Source organism: Arachis ipaensis, chromosome B4 (genome assembly GCF_059453495.1).
Source record: "Arachis ipaensis isolate K30076 ecotype BB chromosome B4, ASM5945349v1, whole genome shotgun sequence".
NCBI classification, from domain to species: Eukaryota; Viridiplantae; Streptophyta; class Magnoliopsida; order Fabales; family Fabaceae; genus Arachis; species Arachis ipaensis.
Genome location: NC_142439.1, coordinates 1801695 through 1822790, shown reverse-complemented (window position 1 = coordinate 1822790; position 21096 = coordinate 1801695). Strand labels below are relative to the sequence as shown.

Genomic DNA, 21096 nt, shown 5'->3' with positions numbered 1-21096 from the left:
TATAAGTTGTAGAATTTTAATATTGTAACTAAAATTTTTATAATTATTATTATTATGATACTTTTTAATGTATATTTATTGTATTTAATTAGTACTTTATGTTTTAATAAATAATAATCAATAATTTTTTTTTATTTTACTAAAAAATGATTGGTTGATTTTTAAGTTTTGCTAAATCATCAAAATTGCTGAAGTGGCATCATTAGAAGAGAAACACATAACTGGTAAACTTATTGTATAAGAAGTTGGTATCACCTTTTACATAATAAAACTAGAATGAGACCCGCACGATGCGCGGAGCGGTAAATTAATGATAGTATATAATAAATATTAAAAATTAATATGTTTTGTAGAATTAAATTAAATATGTAACTAAAGTTAAATTTGGAAGGTGTTTTATTTAAAATAATTTGTATTACAAAAAATTTGGATGTTAGAGTTTTACAAAGTGACATTTTTATTTGGTAGTTTGATTTTTGTATTTGTTTTAGTTGATGAACTTAGTCTTCTTATATGCGTTCATCCTCCTTTTTCTTTAAAATTTGTGTTGGCATTGTCTTAGATAGATATCTCTATTACTTTTTCATGTTCATAAGTCCTGTTTAGGAATTTTTATATTTGTTAAAATTAAATATTTAAATAAATTAATTAGTTTTTGAGAGACTTATTAGTTATAAAATACCTATTAGTCATTATGCAAATTTTTCTATTTATAGATTGATGTAAATTTTTGTATTTGAAGTTGTGCTAACCGAATAATCATCTAAAATATTATAATATAATAGGTTATATAAAATAAGATTGTGTTATATTTGACTCATTTAATATATTATATAAAATATAATTCTTTGAACAAAGAAAAACAATAGATTTAATTTTTTTTGAAAAAGCGTAACTTTATATTCACTAACCAATATTGATGTGAGTGCAATCATTTTTTAGCTCATTTCACTAACTACATCTCAAGTGTCGTCAACACTTTAATCCGACCATTAGTTTCAGGGTGATAAGCCAAGCTCACAGCTAAACTTGTTTCTTGGGCCTTAAATAACTGCTTCCAAAAGCTGTTAATAAATACCCTATCCCTGTCTGACACCATAGATTTAGTAATGCCATGAAGTTTTCCCACATTCTGGATAGCTACTAAAACCATGCTTCATGGTAAGGATGAAAATAGGGCAAGTTAAGAACAGCACTTTAAATTTTAAATTATTTTAAAATATTAGTGAAAAGATGTATTTTAAATTTTAATTTTAAATTTTTAATTATTTTATATATTTTATTTATATTTTTTGTTTTTGATATTGGAACAGCAATGATATTTTTTTGAAACGTAGACTGATAGAATGTTATTTTTGAATGTGGAACTATTTAATTAGAGAAATAGAAATTAGATCATTTAATTTGTGAAAAATATAAAAATTGGACCGTCTAATTTGTGACAGGTACATAAATCAGACCGTCCGATTTGTGAGAAGTATAGAAATTGGACAAAAAAATTTCTGTTAAAAAATATTAAAAAATTTGAATTCGCACTTTTCACACTTTTAAAAAATATAAAAGATTACAATATTAGGATATATCACTACTTTTACTTCCATATGAAAAAAAAGCACCTTTTATTTACTGAGACTAAATTAATCGATACAATTTAATGATCCAATAAATTAAGGAAAAGTATAAGTAGACAATGAAAATATTAAATTAATATGAATAATGAATATATTGGATATTTTTTTTTTTTACCGAAGATATGAAAACTCAAACCTGCAACCTCTTAATTGAGTATGGAGAGACTATGCCATTTGAGCTATTGCTTCTTGGCGAATATATTGAATATTCAATTCACTAGATATGTGAATAGTTATACTAATATTAAGATCTAAATGAGTAATTTAGGAGTATAATATATTTTTATTTTATTAGGTCAATTTTAGAACTCATTATGCACTTTATTCACAAAAAACCATTCCCTACCTAACAAACTCCATAAATTTCCAATTTAATCACTGCAAACCCTAAAAATAAACTACACAAACGCGCATCATCATTACGAAATCTCGCCGTTGGATCTTGGAACGAATGGTAGGGATTGATCTACATGACGTGTCAATTAAAAAGAAAAGTTTGAGGTTCTCTGAAGTGTGAAGTTAGTTCAGCACTCCTGCTTATTAAGAAGCAAGCAGAAGGAGGGGGGAAAACTCTGAAGTGCCTTGTTAGTTGTTTCTTCGCGTTTTCCGAATGGACCGAATATGCCTCACTCTCCTCCTCTTCGTGGCGGTGGCGATGTGCCGCGCAGACACCAACAACAGCTCCGGCGGCCTGTTATTGCCCACTGATGCGGTGGATTCTGTTTTAGTTCCGCCTGAAAACTCCGACGGCGGCTTTTCTTCACTGGACAGCATGTTAAACTGGGCTATAAGTATGTCAACTTATTTTTTTATTTTGCTTTTCATATTTATGTAAAATCATCAATGTTTCACTTTTCAGTAACTTTTTGGTCAATTTGAATGTTTTTTTTTTTTTTAATTAGAAAAGAATCTCAACATGAAAAGTTGGAAGTGAATGTTTAATGCTGTAAACGATTTTTCTTTGTTAATTTGGCAAATTAGGTAATTCGGATCCCGAAAAATTAAAGGAATCTGCCCAAGCTCAGCAACGGCTCTCACCAAGCGAGCTCCAGAAACGCCAAATGGAAATCAAGGTTGGGGATGTTTGATGTGTCAATCCATTCGAACATTAATTGCACTTATTTTTGTGATATCTGGTGTTTGTTGTTTCTTTGTATTGTGATACATACTTTTTGGCTGTTAAAACAGGAGATTATGGAGAAAACAAAGATGCCTTCGGACGGGGAACTAATGAAGATTGCTATAAGTGACTTGAATAACAAGTCAGCATCATTGGAAGATAGGTACCGTGCATTACAGGAGCTCTTAGAGCTCGTGGAGCCAATAGATAATGCAAACGGTAGGTATTTTCTGTTAGGGTAAAGTATGTTTTTTTTTTTTCTCTAACATGTTTAATTTGATTTAGTTTTGTTTTTAACGTATTCGATTCATTCAATTTTGTCCCTAATGTTTTCAATTTATGTCAAAATTATCCATGGATGTTTTCGATTAGGTCCCTAATGTTTTTGATGGAGTTAACATTCATGTGTAATTTTGACACAAATCGAAAATGTTAAGGACAAAATAAAATCAAGTTAAACGATAGGGGTATTTTTGAAAAATTTCCTAAATGTTAGGGACAACATGCATACTACCTTTTGTGTTATTGTCTATGTTTTCATAACCGAGGTGTACCCCAATTACATTAACTTCCCTGTGGTTAGTGTCTCAGAGATACAAATACAAAGACAATGGATATAGAAAGTTGTATGTAGGAGAGTGAGAGATTGTGAGATTGAATACAGTGTGCATCTTAGAAGGAAGTTCATTAGTGTCTCTACCTTAGATAATGAAAAATGAAAAACCATTTTTGCTGCTTGAAGTGTTTATTCCTAGAACAATATCCATAACTCATGTCAATTCTGGTAGAATTGGCTGCTATTATAGTCATAAATAAAGTAATTTTATTTTATGTTTGCGTTTAGGCCAAATTACAATCACCTCTCTTGAGGTTTCTAGAAATTCAACTTGACTCCCCCTTGAGAGAGAGAGAGAGTTTTTATTTTCTAAGAGTCCTCGAGAATTACTCACAACCATTGGAGTAGGAACTTCAAAAACAATTGAAAAGAGAATCAAATACTGAATACTTTTGGAGAAATGAAGGAAATAAGTGTGGGAGTTTGAGACATTAGTGGATCCCTCTGTTATATAATGCGTTGGAAACAAATAATAGGTTCCAATCTTCCTTTGTTTTGGACAATGCATTTAATACAACATATCTTCATCTGATTTTCTTTCCACTAGTCTTCATTTTTTTGTTCTATATGTAATTGATTTGTGTAATGTTGCTTATAGGTGAATCCATTATGGGTAAGGATATAAACTAGCATATTCGCCTACCACTTATAGCACTAAAGAAGAAACCTAGACATAACTTCAAAGATTGCCACAATACAAAATTATTTCTTTTTTGTTTAATAATATTTCTTTTGTTATAGAAAAGTAGTGTATTTCTTATAGAGATTTATGCATCTCTCAGATTTGCACAAACTTGGGGGACTTGTCGTGATTACACAGGAACTTAATCACTCTGATCCAGGCATAAGGACAATTGCTGCATGGATCCTCGGGAAAGCTAGTCAAAATAACCCAATTGTGCAGCAGCAGGTATGCTTTTCCTCTGATGATGCATTCAGTATTTGGAAGTGCATTGGTTTCTAGAGAATGATTGAAGCTAAGCAATATAAATTAACATTCTCAAATGTCAACTTAGGTCTTGGAACTCCAAGTACTCTCTAAGCTGATGAAAATGGTAAAATCTGATTCTGTAGAAGAAGCCAATAAGGCACTATATGCAGTTTCAGCATTAATTCGGAATAATGCTGCAAGTCAGGAGAAGTTCTATGCCGAAGCTGGAGGTTGGATGCTTCACGTAAGCAAAAATTTTATATGATAATTTGATGTTGATGTTTACAGTTTTGGTAACTGAGGCTGGTTTATCTATAGGATATTTTGAGGAATGCTAATCTTGATATCAGACTACGGAAGAAGGCTGTGCTCCTATTGGCTGATCTAGCAGCGTATCAACTAGAGAATGTAGACAGAGATGGCCCGCCTTTTTTCAATGATCGGGATCTGTTGAAGTCAGTAGTTGATTTAACTGCATCACCTGATCTTGATCTCCAGGAGAAGGTGATTATTGACATGGCATCTCATATTATCTTTTTAATTGTTGGAAATCTGCTTTTGTGTTGCGTGACTATGATGCTATTGGAAAATGCAATCCTTCATTTAACATTTTAAGATTATTTCATACCGGACTAGTCATTTAGGCTTAGTTTGGTAAAAAAAAAAATTTCAAACGGACCTTATAAAAGCTAGCTTTTCAAAAGTTGTAGCATCTATGTTTGATAAATTAAATTAAAAATGACTTTTAATAAGCACAAGCAACAAGTGCTTTTGACAAAATAGTTTTTAAAATTTAAAAATACTATAATAGACATTAATGTAAGAATTAAATTTAGATATTAGTTAATGATTGATGTTATATAAGACTTTTTAATTTTGATAAACACAAGTTAACTTTGAAAAGCTCTTCCTTAGATGCTTTCAAAAGCATCCTAGCTTTTAAAAGCTGCAAACACAAGCACAAGCACCTCTCGAAAAACTTTACCAAACCAAGCCTTAGTCTAGTCACATGCTTATTTCGTTAGGTTTCCATGGATTGACCTTTGGTGGTTGTGCTTACCTTCTTTAAATATCTTGTCTGAAAAAAGGAGCCCATTTTGGGGTTCATGTTGAGCTTTCTTGATTTGACTTTGTGGCATTGCTTCTGCCATGTGTTAAACAGGCTCTTGTAGCGATTAGAAGTTTTCTGCAACTAAGGATCACCGAAGCTATCGTTTTCAGAGATTTTTGTGCTTTGGGAAATGCACTGAATAGGATGAAGCAATCGTTGCATGATTTGATGGCAGACGAGTATCAGAGAGACTATGTGATGGATGTGGAAACCCTTCGCATTGAAGTGGAACAAATTTTCCATAAAAAACTCGTAAAGCAGTGATGAGTTCACATTCCTGTGATCATAATGACGCATAATTATTCAGTTTCTAGGTTTGTATCATTATTTAATGTTTTTTATACCTTTTTTTTCCTTTAGTTTTCTCACAATTTTGATGTATCATATTACAGGGATTAATAACTTAATATCAATCTTATAGTTGTGTATACCAAAAAGGAAAAAGAATCTATGAACGAGTCAATCCAGCGTTGAGAGTTGTTATCGACAATTGTTCATTTTACTATCTTATTCTATGTTATGGACAAATGTTAATGAGATTTTGATTTTAACAAATCATTCCTTTGAAGTTCAACATAGGTAGTTGTTGATCTGCTCATTACTAAGATTGTGATAACAAAGAGGCAACAATATCTTGAGATCAAATTGGATTTATTACACAGCTTTAAAAGGGATGAATGTACCTGGGCATAAACAAACATATCTCAATGGCTTATGTACTATGTACATTGCTTGAAATTAATGATGAAAATGTTAACCTCACCACCGTTTCTACTTTGTTCAGACTAATAAAATTTTAAGATGTACAAATTCCTCCTAGGTTTTACTGATGTGTTTCAACTTTCAAGAATTCCCGTGTATTCTGAACTTACCCAAATTGTTTACATGGTCAAATACTCAGGTGTCGTATCATCCTATCTTCCGGACATGAGATTCACAAGATTTTGGTTTTCATAGAAGGAGCCAACATCCCAATCATCAGTAGTTGAAGAAAGTGTCATTAAGGCAACGACAATGGATCTCATACTCGGACGCAGTTGGGGATTGTCCTGTGTACAAGCTTTCGCTAGATGCGCCATCTGGAAGCCAAATAAGTCATGGTAGATTGAGGACTTGAAATCATTACAAAATAAATAAATAAATAAATGCTCAAACAGTCGAATCAAACAAATATGCTCACTTTGCGAACTGAATCAATAGGGTAGTTTTCCCCAAGCCTTGGATCCACTAGTTTACAAAGATCTTCTGTAGGATCAGGCTGACTAAGAACTCCTTCAAACTGCATTATAAAAAGAATTTAATATATTTTACTGTGATTAGGCAGTTAAATGCTACTCATCGCAGAAAATAATGAAAATGACTAAGAAGGCATGTGGTTCATGAAAATTTTCAAATTCGTGGGAATTGTAAAATCATTCCGATGTAAGGTTTTAGTGTAAAATTTCCAGGAATGAAACATTCTTCTAACCACACCCCTTAATTGTAAAATTTTTGAGTGAAGAAATTATGATCACCAAAGCCACAAGGCCCTTTGAGTCAGCAACAGATTCGCTTGTCTTGACGATAGCTTCCTTAGCTGAAATAAGTTCAAAAAGAACTACTCCAAAAGCATACACATCTACTTTGGGTGATACATCTCCATATTGAGCATACCTTCAAACAAAACAGTGGTAATTACTTAACTGAATTCCAATGAAATCAATGATTTCAACCTCAAATAAATGCACTTGGCAAACAGATTTGATTAAAAGATCTAGCATGACTAACAACACTCGTACTGAAAGAGCGTAAGTTATCATACTCTGGAGGCATGTATCCAAAAGTTCCGACAAGACGACCAGTAGGAAGTGATGAGCTTCCAACTTCTGTCAGTTTAGTCAATCCGAAATCGGCAACCTACAAAGATGAATATCTTATGAGTATCTATGATGAGGATCCAAGTAATAGAAATTAAGATAAGATCTGAAAACTTATTGAACCTTTCCGCGGTAGTTTTTATCTATTAATATATTTGCTGACTTTATGTCACGATGAATATATACAGGCACTGTATGCTCATGAATATATTCAAGACCTCTGGCAGAATCCAACGCAATTTGAACACGGGTAGCCCATGGCAGTGGCTCTCTTCCTGGCAATATTATCGCTTCAGCATTAACTCAACAATTAGAAATACAGTATTTGTAAATAAAAATCACATGAGCTGATCTAACCAGAACCGCGGAGATGCTGACTCAAGTTTCCATTCTCAATGTATTCATAGACAAGGAAAAGCGAACCCTCGATACTATATCCAATCAGCCGCACCTGGATGGTAATGAAGAGTTTCAGAGACACACACCAAAAGAGTTGAGACTTTATAATACAAAACACATCTCCATTGAATCCTTGTGCAGACTTACATACACTAAATATCAAAGAGGAGTGACAAACGATGTCACAGAAGTTCTCCCGACAACATATGTTAAGAACAATATACTTAGAAGGTTTTGTAAACAGAAGCGAGCAGTTTATGCCTAAATGTTGGTGAAATGGAAAGCAAACGAACCAGTGGAAGGTCAAATGGAACTGAATTCCTCAAAAGAAAGCCAAAGACAACAAACTGGAAAAGATTGGAACTACCACAAACAAATTGGGGAACTGGAACTGCTGAAAAGAAACCCAACTAGAGTGCAGGACAGACAGGAATGCTAAAATGTAGTAGAATATATGAATGACAAAAAATAGGCAGAAAACATGAAAATGCAATTGCCAACTTCAAGGGAAACACAGAATCAAAATTTGTGTTACCATTTCATGATTTATAGGCAAAAGGGGTCCATAAGATCCAAAATCCTAAAAACAAGTACCAATATCATCCCAGATATCCTGGAAACAAGGTCAGAGAGCTTCCAACCACCAGAACAAGATGAGTAGACACCAGAAAACAGATGTTGGAGACAGATAAAACCATAGTACGCTGTATTCCATCATCCTTCTGTTTTTCTTTTGGTGTTAAATAAAGATAAGGAATTAAAATTGGAAATGGAAGTAAATTGAACATGCATGGAAAATTAAACAGCTTCTGAGAGGTACTGATATGTGTCACTATTAAAGAAACCGAGAAGAGCTCCAATTACCAGGGTAAAAGCATACTTAATGAAAGGAAAGAAAAAAGAGATGCAGACTGCAGGCTCCCAACTCTCCTATGACTGAATCCCCCTTTCTCCTTGCACCCTATGCTTCCTATCTTAAACTTCGTGTATCTTTCATAATTCACTTGCACTCCCGTGTAAGGGGCATATCAGTTTTTGGGATAGTTTCAATAACAAAAAATAAATAAAGACAGCCCGGTGCACAAGTATCCCGCATTAACGCAGGGTTGGAGGAAGAGCCACACCCAAAGGGTGATTTGTATACAGCCTAACTTGATAATTATATCAATTGCTGTTTCTATGGCTTGAACCCTTGACCTTGACGTCACACGGAGACAACTCAACCGTTGCTCCAAGGCTCCCCTTCGATGGTTTCAATAAGAAACAGAAACAAAAAAGAGTAAATGGTCAAATTCATCCCTAAAAGATCACTCGGTCTACAAATTGGTCCCTGAAAGTTTTTTTTAATCAAGTTCGTCTTTCAAAGATTTTAAGTTGGTCATATTAGTCCTTCCATCACTTCCGTTGTTGAGAGCGTCAGAATTTGCTTATATGACACGTTAAATGACATCATAGTGCACACCTAAAAATTTTAATAGCTGCTAACATGATAAGTTTATGAAATTAGATCAAATCAATTCCAAATTGTGGAATTTCAATGCCTCAAGGTCCCCCAATTCAGGATTGATTTGATCTAATTTCATAAACTTGTCATATTAGTAGTCAATTATGATTGTCAGATGTGTGTTGTGGTCAGTGTGGAGTCATTTAACGTGCTACATCGGCAAATTTTGACGCAATAGATAGCATTCACCAGTAACAATATTCAGTTAGTTACTTGTATAATATAACAATTATGGATGGTGCTCTAATCTAATTACTAAACACATATTCTAGAGGCAAAAAGTCTATGCCAAAGATATTACTAGATCTCATCACTGACATTATTAAAACTATTCTGATGTCACCTGCATGTACACAATTCAGAAACACAATAAAATTTTGAAGCATTTAATACCAGGTTTAGATGATGAACACGTGTCAGGACTTTCAATTCTGCAAGAAATTCTTTTGATGCTTGCATATCCATCTTCTTGATTGCAGCTTTCTGCAGGCACAGAATATTGGCTGTTATAATGAGAATAAGGATTCTATAAAGAACACTAGGGAATGGTTCTTAAGAACCAAAAATACTTTGATCCTTGTAAAACATTACCAAGCATTGTAAGGCATTGATACAGAATTTATAGTCATGATGCATGATTATGAATTTCTAGACTCATGATACATCCTTTAATTTAATTAATTCAATAACTAGCTCTAGGAAATAAGGTCCTGCACTAATTAAGAATTACTTCCTTTTAAAAAGGCACTAGGAACCAATGTTTAATTAAGTTACAACTCTTGATTTATCCCAACGTTACTTCACAAGAACTGGTTTGCAAGTTACAATAAGACCACGACATCTTTTCATCCACTTTCTGCCATGATTCGAGGATATCTATCTTCTTCATAAATCAATCTTTCTATCAGTTAATAGTAAATTCTATCATCCATTTTCTTTTGACTAGCAAGGAGCAACCACTCCAAGACAAAAGCCTTCATTCATCAAATATGACAACCTCCGCAAATAAAAACAGTAAATAACAGGTTGAAACTTTCTTAAAATTGCTTCGGTAAGATGAATGTGAATACTAACCTCTCCCCTCAACTCTGCATAGTAGACAGCACCAAAACCACCTTGACCAATTTTATTAGCCAAATTGAAGTTATTCGTGGCAGTTGCTAATTCTTCATATGAAAACTCAACTGATTTGTCCACTGTTATGCCTGTGATGGTACCAGGCCCAGCAGGCCCTGCAGCTTCATAAGCAGCACTACGCGAGGTTTCATCTAAGAAAGACAAGCACCATATCACAAACTTTAGTTATGAGGGAAAGGAAGTGAATGTTGTAGAAGGTTCCAACTGTTGATGTTTCATTGAAGATTATTAGGGCAATTATTTGAAGATTGAAGCCTCACTTTCAGGATAAATATCTTGACATTAGTGTACAAATTAGTGTAGATTATTTTCTATTTAGTTTAGCTGCTATTGCAGGAAAGCAGATTCTCTGCTATCTATCTTATGAGGAATATTTCCTCCCTAATTCTATGAATAGTGTAATGTACAGCTGTACCCTCTGGACTATTTATTTGGCCACTGTTCTACTATCTGAAATATACAAAACACAATTTTCACACCAACAAGGGCAACACAAAAAGGTTAGCAGAGAAATAATTGTTGTGGCAAATAATTTGAGTTACAACAAAATATGAGAGCAGGAACAAATATAGAAAGTTGGGATGACACCTACAGAAACGTTTATAGAGACTTAGCAAATGTGGCTTCATGATGTCAAATGGAAGGCATATTGCTATATGTGGTAGAGCAAGATTAAAAAAAATATAAACTGTAGGAGGGCCATCAAAACAAGGCTGATCTAAACAGATTCAAAACGAAACCAATTCAAACAAGAATAGCACACATCTCATTCAATGTATGTAAAAGATAATTAGATAACATTAAATGGAATCTGAAATCTAGATTCTTTGCCTAAGATTTTTTGTTTAGTGTCAAATAATTTTCTAGTAACAAAGTTAACACACTAAGCTAGAACATATTCTATGTAAAAGACAATGATAACAGCTTTAAATAGTTTACACCTTCAACTTTTTAGATTTCATTTAGATCAGGGATATCTGAGCTACAATTTAAAGGATGAATGAGGTTATTTTGGTTAGATATATTTTAGTAAATGTGAATGAGGTTTATTTAGTTATTAGTTTCAATGATTAACTTTTTTCAAGTCAAGTATACGTTTCAGCACTGTATCATTCATCAGCATCTAATGTTAGTGGAAGGAAGGTGTTTGACAGAATATAAGTAGAGATAAACACACCTTTACCATCTTGTCTGAACATTGGTTTGGAGTCTTGTGAAAGCAATTCTTCCCTCTGCATCTTTTTTTTCCTGAAATATCCGAAATATATACCAACAGCCACTAATAGAAGACCAGCTACTATACCAACGACTATGCCGGCAATAGCCCCAGCAGCAAGACCTGCTTATATAGTATCAAATTATGAGCTTAAAGTAGCATTACCAGCAGCTTATATTAATATCATATGAAGTGACAATCATCCTCACAAAAACAACTTTCCAAGAAGAAAGAAAGTCAGACCTCCAGAACTGCAGAAGAAAATAAAATGATATTCAGTCATTTTAGTCAAATGAAAGGTAAAGCAACTACATGCAGATTGCATAACAAGTGCTGTAACAGTTTACCTGGATGACAAAAACACAAAGCTACCATTTTGATCTGTAAAATGACACAAAGAAGTAAGACATTTGAATAGAAACTGAAGTACCTAGGAAAATGCTCTGTAACAGCCAGATTCAGATAAATAAAAATGATGTTTGCTAGCATCAAATGTGCTTGTGCTTCAAGAATGTAACTATGGAAACTATCAAATGTGCTTGATTCTGATCTTATATGGACATAAGAAAAAGGAAAAAATAACAATTCCAAAATCATTGTTGAATTAATATTAGGCTCGAGTCATTCTACTATTGTCAAATATTAACGGTAAACTAATAGGCACTGTTGTCCCCTCTTTTGGCATTATTTTTATTCACAACTCAAGGAGAGCTTATAATTAAATGATCGGGGCATCCAATCAAGTTCGACGTAATAATTGTTGCAAAACAATGCTGAAAAGTGAAGGCTGGCATCTCCTAACCCACATGAAAAGTTAACACACAATTACAAAATAAAAGCAGCTTTTAGAATAGCGGATAGGGTGGGACAAGAGACCGAAATTGAGACACGGTAGAAAATGAACACTAGTGTCCTTTCTTATGATAATGTATTTAATAACTTACAATGCAATATGTACACGGTACGTTCTAGTATAATAATTGGTACCTTCTTAACAAAAGAAAAAAAGAGAAGCAAAAAACCTATTTTATTCACTTCTCTTAGTTTGGATCCACCCTTCTAACTTTTCCTCTCTTCACTTCTTTCTTTAATCTCTTATGGACTTGCTTCTTTGTTTTACCACTTCCAAAATCCAAACATCCATAGCTGCGGGTTCGCCTTTTATGTTTATTAATTTTCCTCTAAGTCTGGGACCAGTACTGTCACCATCATTAATGGTAATCCCATAGGCAATTCAGTTAGGGATCCATGGGTCCCGGTAAGCGAAAAAACCTTGGTAAATTCACGAAACTATGACCATGTCTCTCCCATAGTTACATAAAATGCAATACGTTTCCAGTACAGTAATGGGTTCACAGTTCGCAGTACACCATATATAAAATATGGTGGAAATTCAGGTGCAATCAACTTCATGTGAAATTGATAACTGAGAGCTATTAGATAAAAATTTAGTCAAATCATTCAAATTATTTAACTGCTTTCGAGCTATCAACTTCTCGTGAAGTTAGAAGTTAATAGTACCTGAATTTTCACCATTTTATGTGAAAAATATACATGTGACGTTCCGGTACGTAGATGAATTGGTACGGAGTAAGCTACTTAATTAGTAAATTCATGTAAATATAGTCTCTCCTATCTTTGTCTCACCGCAACCAAAAATATTTAGTATTGTGTCAACAAAAACAAACCAAGAGCACCAAAGAGAAGCAAAAAAGGGTATTTGAGAAAGGGTTACCTTTGCCTGGAATATAAACAAGGCCAGAGCCTTGGTTGAAATTGACAGAGGGATTGTACTTCTGAAGCAAGAAAGCGTCAACACTCTGATTCTTCGCCACAGCCTGTAAGGTGTCCCCAGGCCTAAGTGGATACGTGATGAACAAACCATAATTCGCCACTTGTCTGTTCCCACAGGAGCAGTTAACGGTAACGTTAAGGGTTCCAGTGTTAGGGATGTTGTTAGGAGGATAAGTGTTGAACTTCCTCAGCCAATTCACGTTCGTCAAATTGGCGTAATTGTTAGTCGCCACATGCTCGTACGTGTCCCCGCTCTGGATATCGTACTTGAAAGTGTGCCCTAGAAACTCGCCGTTGATGCAGTCGCATGGGAACGGAACGTTGACTCTTATGAAGGCTTGGACACTGTCCTTGTTGGGAATCGTGTCTTTGTTGTAGTTGACTATGCCGTTTGGGTCCGAGAGGACGTTGGATTTCATGATCTGTGAAACGTACGTCAAGTTGGAGCCTGTCCACATGTAGTAGGAAGCTAGAGCTAGTGGACAGCCCTTGCTGCACTGAGATTCCGCGCCGTAAAGAACGCAACCCAGCAGCAACAACTGCAAGAGCACAGATGCAAACCCATATCTGGGTTCCATCCAGAGAGAGACACAGAGAAAAGAAAAACGAAGAGCTGGGTTGGGGTTGGTTGATTTGGAAATGTGTTCTTGTGTTCTGCAGAGTTGACCAGGTGAAATGAAGTTTTGATGCGGAAAGAGAAGGTTGACAGTTTCCTTTTAGTTTTTGATTCCGATTTAGTTTTTTCTACTCCGCAGGCTTGTAATTGTTTGAATGAGTCTCCACCATTTTCAAGCTGGAATCTCAGTTATTGGTAAAAAACTAAAAAGAGAAAAGGACAAATATGTCCCTGACCTTTTGTCCCGCGGACATTTTCGTCCCTGAGCATTTGAAAATACTTTTAAATCCCTGACCTTCACAAATCTTGGACGGATGAGTCCCTCCGTCGAATTGCCTCTGCCAGACTCGCCGGAGAAGTCTGATGTGGCTCTCGTGCGGATGACGTGGCATGACTGGTTGACACCTGGACTGCTAACTGGAAAGCTACATTATAAAATTGGACAAATAAGTCCCTGCACCACTAAACTACGTCGTTTTGATTTCATCCCTAATCCTTAAATTGATTGCGTTCTTTCTGGAGGCCAGTGTGAGGAGCTCAATCTGCATCAACCATGGCTGCTAATGGAGCATCAGCAATGTCGAGAAGAAGCCGCAGAGGAGTAAGAGAAGAAAATTATGCTTCAAGCTCAGACCCTTGTGTTGTGCACGACGGAGACCTGAAGGACGATGTCGCCCCGAGATGCTTCTGTGGAGTTTATGCGATAATGTATATGTCGAAGACGATTAGCAACCCAAACAGAGTCTTTTTGGGTTGCCCATTCTATAAGGTAAGATAAAAAAACCTGGGAATTTTGTTCTGTTTGAATGGTTTGATATATTACATTATTTTGGGAATTTTGACAGGGAAACCAACTGCATTGCAAGTTTTTTCTTTGGGTCGATGAGCATCTTGTTAGAATTGGAAGCAGTGGTTGCATCTTTGATAAAAGACCTCTGATTGAGAAAGAGGCAGAAGTTGTTGAAGAGGAAGAGGGATTTCGTCATAGGATGGCTGTACTGGAGGAGAAGGTTACTGTGTTAGAGAAGAAAAAAAATTTGTTAGCTTGTTGTGTTGTTATAATTGTATGTGCAGTTGTGGCTGCTTTTTATGTATTTAGTGACTGAGCAATGAATTTTAGAAAGTAGAGTAGGAAAATGTGTTGATCCTGGTTTTTGTTGTGTATTGAAACATGCTGTTTAGGCAATTTATGTATCATATTATCTATCTAAATGCAATTAAAGTTATGATATTCGTAGGTTGTTGAAAATATGTTGTCAATATCCAAAGAAGCATTAAATGATTGAGGAAAGTAGGGATGAAAGTTGTATACATGAAAGTTATGTAAACATCTTTGCGACAGTTAAATTTTTTAAAAGCTGCCCAAAAAGAGCAAATCTGTTCAAGTGTATAGTATTATGAAGCTTAACATCACAAAAGTAAGCCTCAAACACCTAACAAGTTTGCAACAGTTTATAAAATCCTAAGAGCTTCTCCAAAAAAAAAAAACCAATTCTCCCAAAAAAACATTGTTCTCACAGTCAAGTTTCCTAAATGCTATTACAAGGCATAGTGGGATGTCCAAGGTGTCATATTTCTTCATGTCTTTGGATTGATGGATGGTGGATTAGGAATGAATTTGAACAGTCTTGTTGTTGCTGTGCTTGCTGCTGCCAATGTCTCCTTGGAAGCTGCTGTACTCGGTCCTGGCCTGACTTGAGATGGTTGTGGGCCATGTGGAGCACCTTGTGGTTGAAGCTGTGGTGGTGCAGGCTGACTTGGAGGTGGGAGTGAACTGGGGCAAAGTGGGACAGGTGGCCTGAATATCTTCTGTTTGGGTCTGATTTTTGAAGTTTTTGGTTGAACTGTTTGGTGAGCTGTGGATGGAACTTGAAGTGGAGGCCTAAATGGTGTACCTCTGATTGTGAGTTGGTCTGCCACGAGAGCTGGTGTTACAGGGTTTGGTGTTGCTGCCACAGCACTTGGAACCTGTTTGTGATACATAAGACGGTATTCATGAGACTTAGGATAAATAACAGTTTAAAGGGTCAACATTTCACAATAATATATAAAACTTACATCTGGAGCCTAGCTAGATGGATCACTTTGGGTGTTAGGAGCATCCTGTCCAATTAAGTTGACCAATGTTGATCATTACTATATAAATCCTTAAATATTGAACTAAACATATATATACACCAAATATCCAGATTACTAAGAATAAATAAAATACTAACATCATCTTTTGGTGCTGACTGTGATAGTGGAAGGACAACTAGTGACTGACTTGTCCCACCTTTCTTGGACTTCTTCGTCTTAGGTTTCCAGTTGGGGTTAGATGGAGCACCCTTGCATGTCTTGTAATTATGTCCCTCTGAGCCACATTTACTGCAAGTTACCTTAAAGGATCTCTTCAGCTTGGCACCTTGCTGCATCATTGGTTCAGCCGGATCCTTTTGTCTGTTGTGTACCTTTGGTCTGCCTATTGGTCTCTTTATGATGGGAGGATCTGGTCTTGAATACTCACTCCGTATCCAAAATTCCTGACTAGGCACCGGTTGAATAGAATGTGAATATGTCTTATGGATTGACTCCATGCATAACCATGGATGAACATATTCTTCTGGTTGATCATGTCTTTTCCTGATTGCTGCTACTGCATGGATACAGGGCATGCCTAAAACAGACCAATATCATGCACTAGTTAGCAATAAACCAGATAATTTAGAACAGTAAACCATATAATTCAGAACAGATTTAACATATAATTAGAACTAACCAGTCAGCTGCCACTTGTTGCATGAGCAAGTTTGCTTGATGAGATCCACATCTACCTTTGTATTCTTACGACTCACTTCAAATCTCTTACGTTCCTCGTCACCTGTCCACTCTGCAAGCCACTTGTTGCTGGGCCTTATAAGACGATCCAGCCTTTTCTGCTGAACAGGTGCGAGCTTTCCAGAATAATTTTCTAGTTACTGCTTATGTTTGACCATCCTCCTCATCAGATAGCACCTAATTTCTTCACACATTGTGAGAATAGGCTTGATTCTATAGTTTACTATCTTCGCGTTGAACACCTCACACATGTTATTTGTGAGGTTGTCCACTTTTGGTCCATGTGAGAAATAGGCCTTCACCCAAGTTGCTGGCTCAAATTTCGATAGATACTCCCATGCACCCTGGTTAATTCGCTTGAGTTTTTCCATTTGCTCCTTAAATTCTGGTATGGTGGTGCATTTAGCACAATCCCAAACCACCTCCCGAATATAGAGGTCCTTAAAACGGTTGATAATAAAATTTTTCCAAATGTGCATCACACAGTTTCGGTGATGGGCATTTGGCATAACTGACTTCAATGCAGGTAACAATCCCTACATAGCAGTTGCACAATCATATAAAGTAACACAACAGTCATGATACATTTGCTACCCAATAACATAATATTAAAAATTGAATTTTTATGAAACCTAATTGTTATTTAGATAGTTTTTAATTATAATATATAATTAATTAAAAATTTTCATAAATATCTAAAATAATCGATACAATTTTATTTGATACGAGTTCAGAGAGTTTGTAAAAGAAAGGAATATATTAATAAAGATTACATGGATTAAATTATTGTAGAAGTTACATGATTAGAAGTACATGCTGCTATATATATATAGTATGTGCAGCAGAGTTATAATGGAAACTAACTAATTAACTTGCTTTGATTATAACATTAACTAATTAACTTGCTTTGATTATATCATCAAGAAGTCAACATATATAGCATATCACGATTGGTAACTAACTAATTAACTTGCTTTGATTATAACATTAACTCTTATCTTAATAATCTTCATTATGAGTATAACAAGTTATGCAGCAGTAGTAGTACATTCATAGTAAGTACATTCTTACAAGTTATAACAAGTTATGCAGCAGTAACTTCCTATGATTATAATTTTAACTTATATCTCTATAAATTTTTATACTTATGCAGCAGTAACTTCCTTTGATTATAACTTTAACTCATATCTCTATAAATATTGAATACTTATGCAGCAGTAGTACATACATAGCAAGTAAAACAGCACTAATTCATATCAAGTTATGCAGCAGTAACTTTCTTTAATTATAACTTTAATTGATATCTCATTAAATTTTTATACTTATGCAGCAGTAGTACATACATAGCAAGTAAAACAGCACTAATTCATATCAAGTTATGCAGCAGTAACTTTCTTTAATTATAACTTTAACTGATATCTCTATAATTTTTTTTACTTATGCAGCAGTAGTACATACATAGCAAGTAAAACAGCACTAATTTATTTCAAGTTATGCAGTAGTTGTACATTCATACTAAGCTAAACAGCACTAATTATATTAAGTAAAGCAATAGTTGTATCCAGCTACTAAGAAATAACCTAGTATTCAATAACACTCATCATTAAAGAATTACATAACACTATGGCAAGACATAAAGTAATTATCAAGTTTACCTTTTGTTGGTCGGACATAAAGTTCCAACCATGAGTCTGCACATCCCCCAAATCCTCTTGGAGCAGAGTCAAAAACCACTTCCAGGACTCCTTAGTTTCAGACCTAGCTACTCCGTAGGCAACCACGTAAAATTGGTTATTTGCATCCTGAGCCACTGCTGTGAGGAGTTGTCCACCGTAATAAGTCTTCAGAAAACAGCCATCAAGATGTATCAATGGCCTACACCCACTCTTGAACCCCTGTTTGCATGCTTCTAAGCATATATAAAGCTTATCAAAAACAGGGGGGGATTGAGGTATAGGAGTGACACACAACTCTGCCCTAGACCCTGGATTGCTTCTTAATATCTCAAACAAGTAATCTCTAACATTACTATACTGCTCCCTCTCATTACCCATGATTCTCTCTCTTGCCTCTCTAACTGCTCTGTAAACCATTTTTGGATGTGCAGTGAGTGAGAATTCTTCTCTGAGAAAGTCAATAGCCTCACTTGTCCTCATATGAGGCTGTGTACTCATTCTCTTCTCAACCTTCAAGCTAATCCAATGTTGATCAGCCGCATTACTTCCCATGTCCCTTGCACATGTATGGTCATTTTTGTAAGTCTTCACCTGGTAGCATTGCAGAGATTTATTGTATGATAAATGAACCAACCACGGACACTCATCATCCATGCATCCCACCCTCACTCTCTCTTTGTCATTCTTAATCCACCTAAGCTCCCTACCCTCAGCAATGAATGAGTCTTTTACAACTTCCTTAAATCGCTCTATGGTGGCAAACCTAGTCCCTAACTCAAATCTCCCCTCTCCATGCTCATAATCATCATCAAACTCAGGGAATTTATGCTTGTTAGATTCATCATCTGATGAAATAGGTGTATGTAAATTCTCAGATTCATAATCATATACCGGGTCATCATCATCATCTTGGATCAGGCTCACATAGAACCTAAAATGTTGGTCCCTGTTTGGTTCTGGGCCTCTGTTGGGCTGCACATTAGGATCAGACCCAACATTATTTCTGGTCTGCTGCTCATTGGGTCCACTACTTTGTCCCATCTTCTTCCACGTCTTCCTGTTTCTTTTAGCACCTGTCTTATTTGCAGTTGTCTTCTTTGGAGACACAACTTTTTTCTTTCCCTTCATTACTCTCTGCCTTTTGCTACCTTTCTCATCAGCACTGGTATCATCATCACTATTACTTTCAAATCCGGGAGGTGGAGGTTTGTAGGGCTCATCCTCCGTACTCTCGTACCCATCATCAGATGACGAACTCTGATCATCCACCAAAATCTCTCCATCATCAGGAGTGTTAGTTTGCTTTCCAGCATCCTCCACAATCTCAGGTTCATCAACAGGGTGGTCAAAGTATAGGTAAAACTCATCCGTCTCTGTATTCTTCATTTTGTTCTCTCGCATTGCGTTAATCCCTGCATCTCCTGTCAAAATATGCAGCCCAGACTCAATATCAGGACTCCTTGGATCATACCAATAAACTGTCTTGTATGATTGGTACCCCAACCCCTTGAACAATGTGATCAAGTCTCCGAAATTAATGAAGTCCAGGTCCATTTCTGGAAACTTCTCCACCTTCCCATTTTTGTAAACCAGAGAGCCATTACTTTCTCTCACAAAATTACCTCCATGGTGGAATACAGGCACCACAAACACATCAACCATCTGAAAAAAAGAAAAACAAAAAATTGTAAACAATGATCAAGAATTACTCTTTTCACATATTAACAAGCAATGGCCTTCAACATACAGAAACGAAAAATCACCGCAGAAGCTTTCTTTGCCCTAACAGTAATTCAATTTCAATCGAAAAACCCCAATACTTTTTTGACAACTTCTATCAACATGCACGATCAGTCCTTTCACAACAGAGTTCATACTTGCATAAGTATTTAACATCACAATCCACTAACTAAGCAACACAACAAACTTCTTACCTTCGGTGACGAAGACAGCAACTCAGATAACAATGGAGGCCTCTTCGACGGTCACTGCACACGGCAAATGTCTCAGCCTGGGTAGTGATCTTTTTGGAGGGAGAAACAGAGTATGATGATCGTTGGTATCCTTAGGGTTTTATGCAATTCAGAAAGGGTGGTATGGGTGTAATGGGTATTGTAAGGGACTTTGTAAGGGATGAAATCAAAACGACGTAGTTTAGTGGTGCAGGGACTTATTTGTCCAATTTTATAATGTAGCTTTCCAGTCAGCAGTCCAGGTGTCAACCAGTCATGCCACGTCATCCGCACGAGAGCCACATCAGACTTCTCCGGCGAGTCTGGCAGAGGCAATTCGACGGAGGGACTCATCCGTCCAAGATTTGTGAAGGTCAGGGATTTAAAAGTATTTTCAAATGCTCAGGGACGAAAATGTCCGCGGGGCAAAAGGTCAGGGACCTATTTGTCCTTTTCTCAACTAAAAATTTAGTCTAATCAATTAAATTATTTAATTATTTTTAGTTATTAATTTTACATAAAATTAAATATAACTTGGTTACAACAAATGTTTTCCAGTTACGATTCTAGCCGTTATAGTTAAATTTATTTCCTACTCACTACTATAATGTTTTTTTTTGGTATGTTTTAGAGATTCTTTTCTCATATTTTTTAGTGTTTTTAAAATTTTTTAATCTTTTAGATCTCACTAAATAAATATAGTTATTTAAAAAAAATTAT

At 35.5% G+C, this 21096-nt stretch overlaps 3 protein-coding genes across 4 annotated transcripts; 2 read left to right on the top strand and 1 right to left on the bottom strand.

The window, feature by feature from the left end:
* The first annotated feature begins 2013 nt into the window (after positions 1–2013).
* On the top strand, positions 2014–6711 carry LOC107638289 (ARM repeat superfamily protein). 2 transcript variants are annotated; one of them, XM_088483402.1, is made up of 8 exons: positions 2014–2422; positions 2613–2704; positions 2820–2970; positions 4150–4277; positions 4384–4542; positions 4617–4802; positions 5461–5723; positions 6311–6711. In XM_088483402.1, the coding sequence occupies exons 1-7, from the start codon at positions 2242–2244 to the stop codon at positions 5671–5673; spliced, it is 1110 nt and encodes a 369-aa protein (XP_088339528.1). In that variant the 5' UTR covers positions 2014–2241; the 3' UTR covers positions 5674–5723; positions 6311–6711. The 2 variants fall into 2 exon arrangements, with proteins under 2 accessions (XP_088339528.1, XP_088339529.1); XM_088483403.1 differs by lacking the exon at positions 6311–6711 and adding an exon at positions 5802–5872.
* CERK1 (chitin elicitor receptor kinase 1) lies at positions 6044–20887 on the bottom strand. Its single transcript, XM_016341490.3, has 13 exons — positions 20838–20887; positions 13257–14134; positions 11869–11902; positions 11765–11772; positions 11483–11644; positions 10243–10436; positions 9562–9651; positions 7623–7716; positions 7389–7540; positions 7211–7305; positions 6924–7062; positions 6590–6688; positions 6044–6488 (listed from the first exon to the last, which is right to left on the bottom strand). The coding sequence occupies exons 2-13, from the start codon at positions 13891–13893 to the stop codon at positions 6324–6326; spliced, it is 1869 nt and encodes a 622-aa protein (XP_016196976.1). The 5' UTR covers positions 13894–14134; positions 20838–20887; the 3' UTR covers positions 6044–6323.
* On the top strand, positions 14473–15037 carry LOC110270818 (uncharacterized). The gene is made up of 2 exons (XM_021120250.2): positions 14473–14700; positions 14777–15037. The coding sequence occupies exons 1-2, from the start codon at positions 14485–14487 to the stop codon at positions 15035–15037; spliced, it is 477 nt and encodes a 158-aa protein (XP_020975909.2). The 5' UTR covers positions 14473–14484.
* Positions 20888–21096: the final 209 nt, after the last annotated feature.

Coding starts and splice junctions, on each gene's coding strand:
- CERK1 (XM_016341490.3), bottom strand. CDS start 13,893: ATGGAACCCAGATATGGGTTTGCATCTGTGCTCTTGCAGTTGTTGCTG. Junction 11,903..13,256: donor TGTTTATATTCCAGGCAAAG/GTAACCCTTTCT, acceptor GTCATTTTACAG/ATCAAAATGGTAGCTTTGTG. Junction 6,689..6,923: donor CAAAGGGCCTTGTGGCTTTG/GTGATCATAATT, acceptor TTTATAATGCAG/TTTGAAGGAGTTCTTAGTCA.
- LOC107638289 (XM_088483402.1), top strand. CDS start 2,242: ATGGACCGAATATGCCTCACTCTCCTCCTCTTCGTGGCGGTGGCGATG. Junction 2,423..2,612: donor CATGTTAAACTGGGCTATAA/GTATGTCAACTT, acceptor TTGGCAAATTAG/GTAATTCGGATCCCGAAAAA. Junction 2,705..2,819: donor AACGCCAAATGGAAATCAAG/GTTGGGGATGTT, acceptor CTGTTAAAACAG/GAGATTATGGAGAAAACAAA.
- LOC110270818 (XM_021120250.2), top strand. CDS start 14,485: ATGGCTGCTAATGGAGCATCAGCAATGTCGAGAAGAAGCCGCAGAGGA. Junction 14,701..14,776: donor TGGGTTGCCCATTCTATAAG/GTAAGATAAAAA, acceptor GAATTTTGACAG/GGAAACCAACTGCATTGCAA.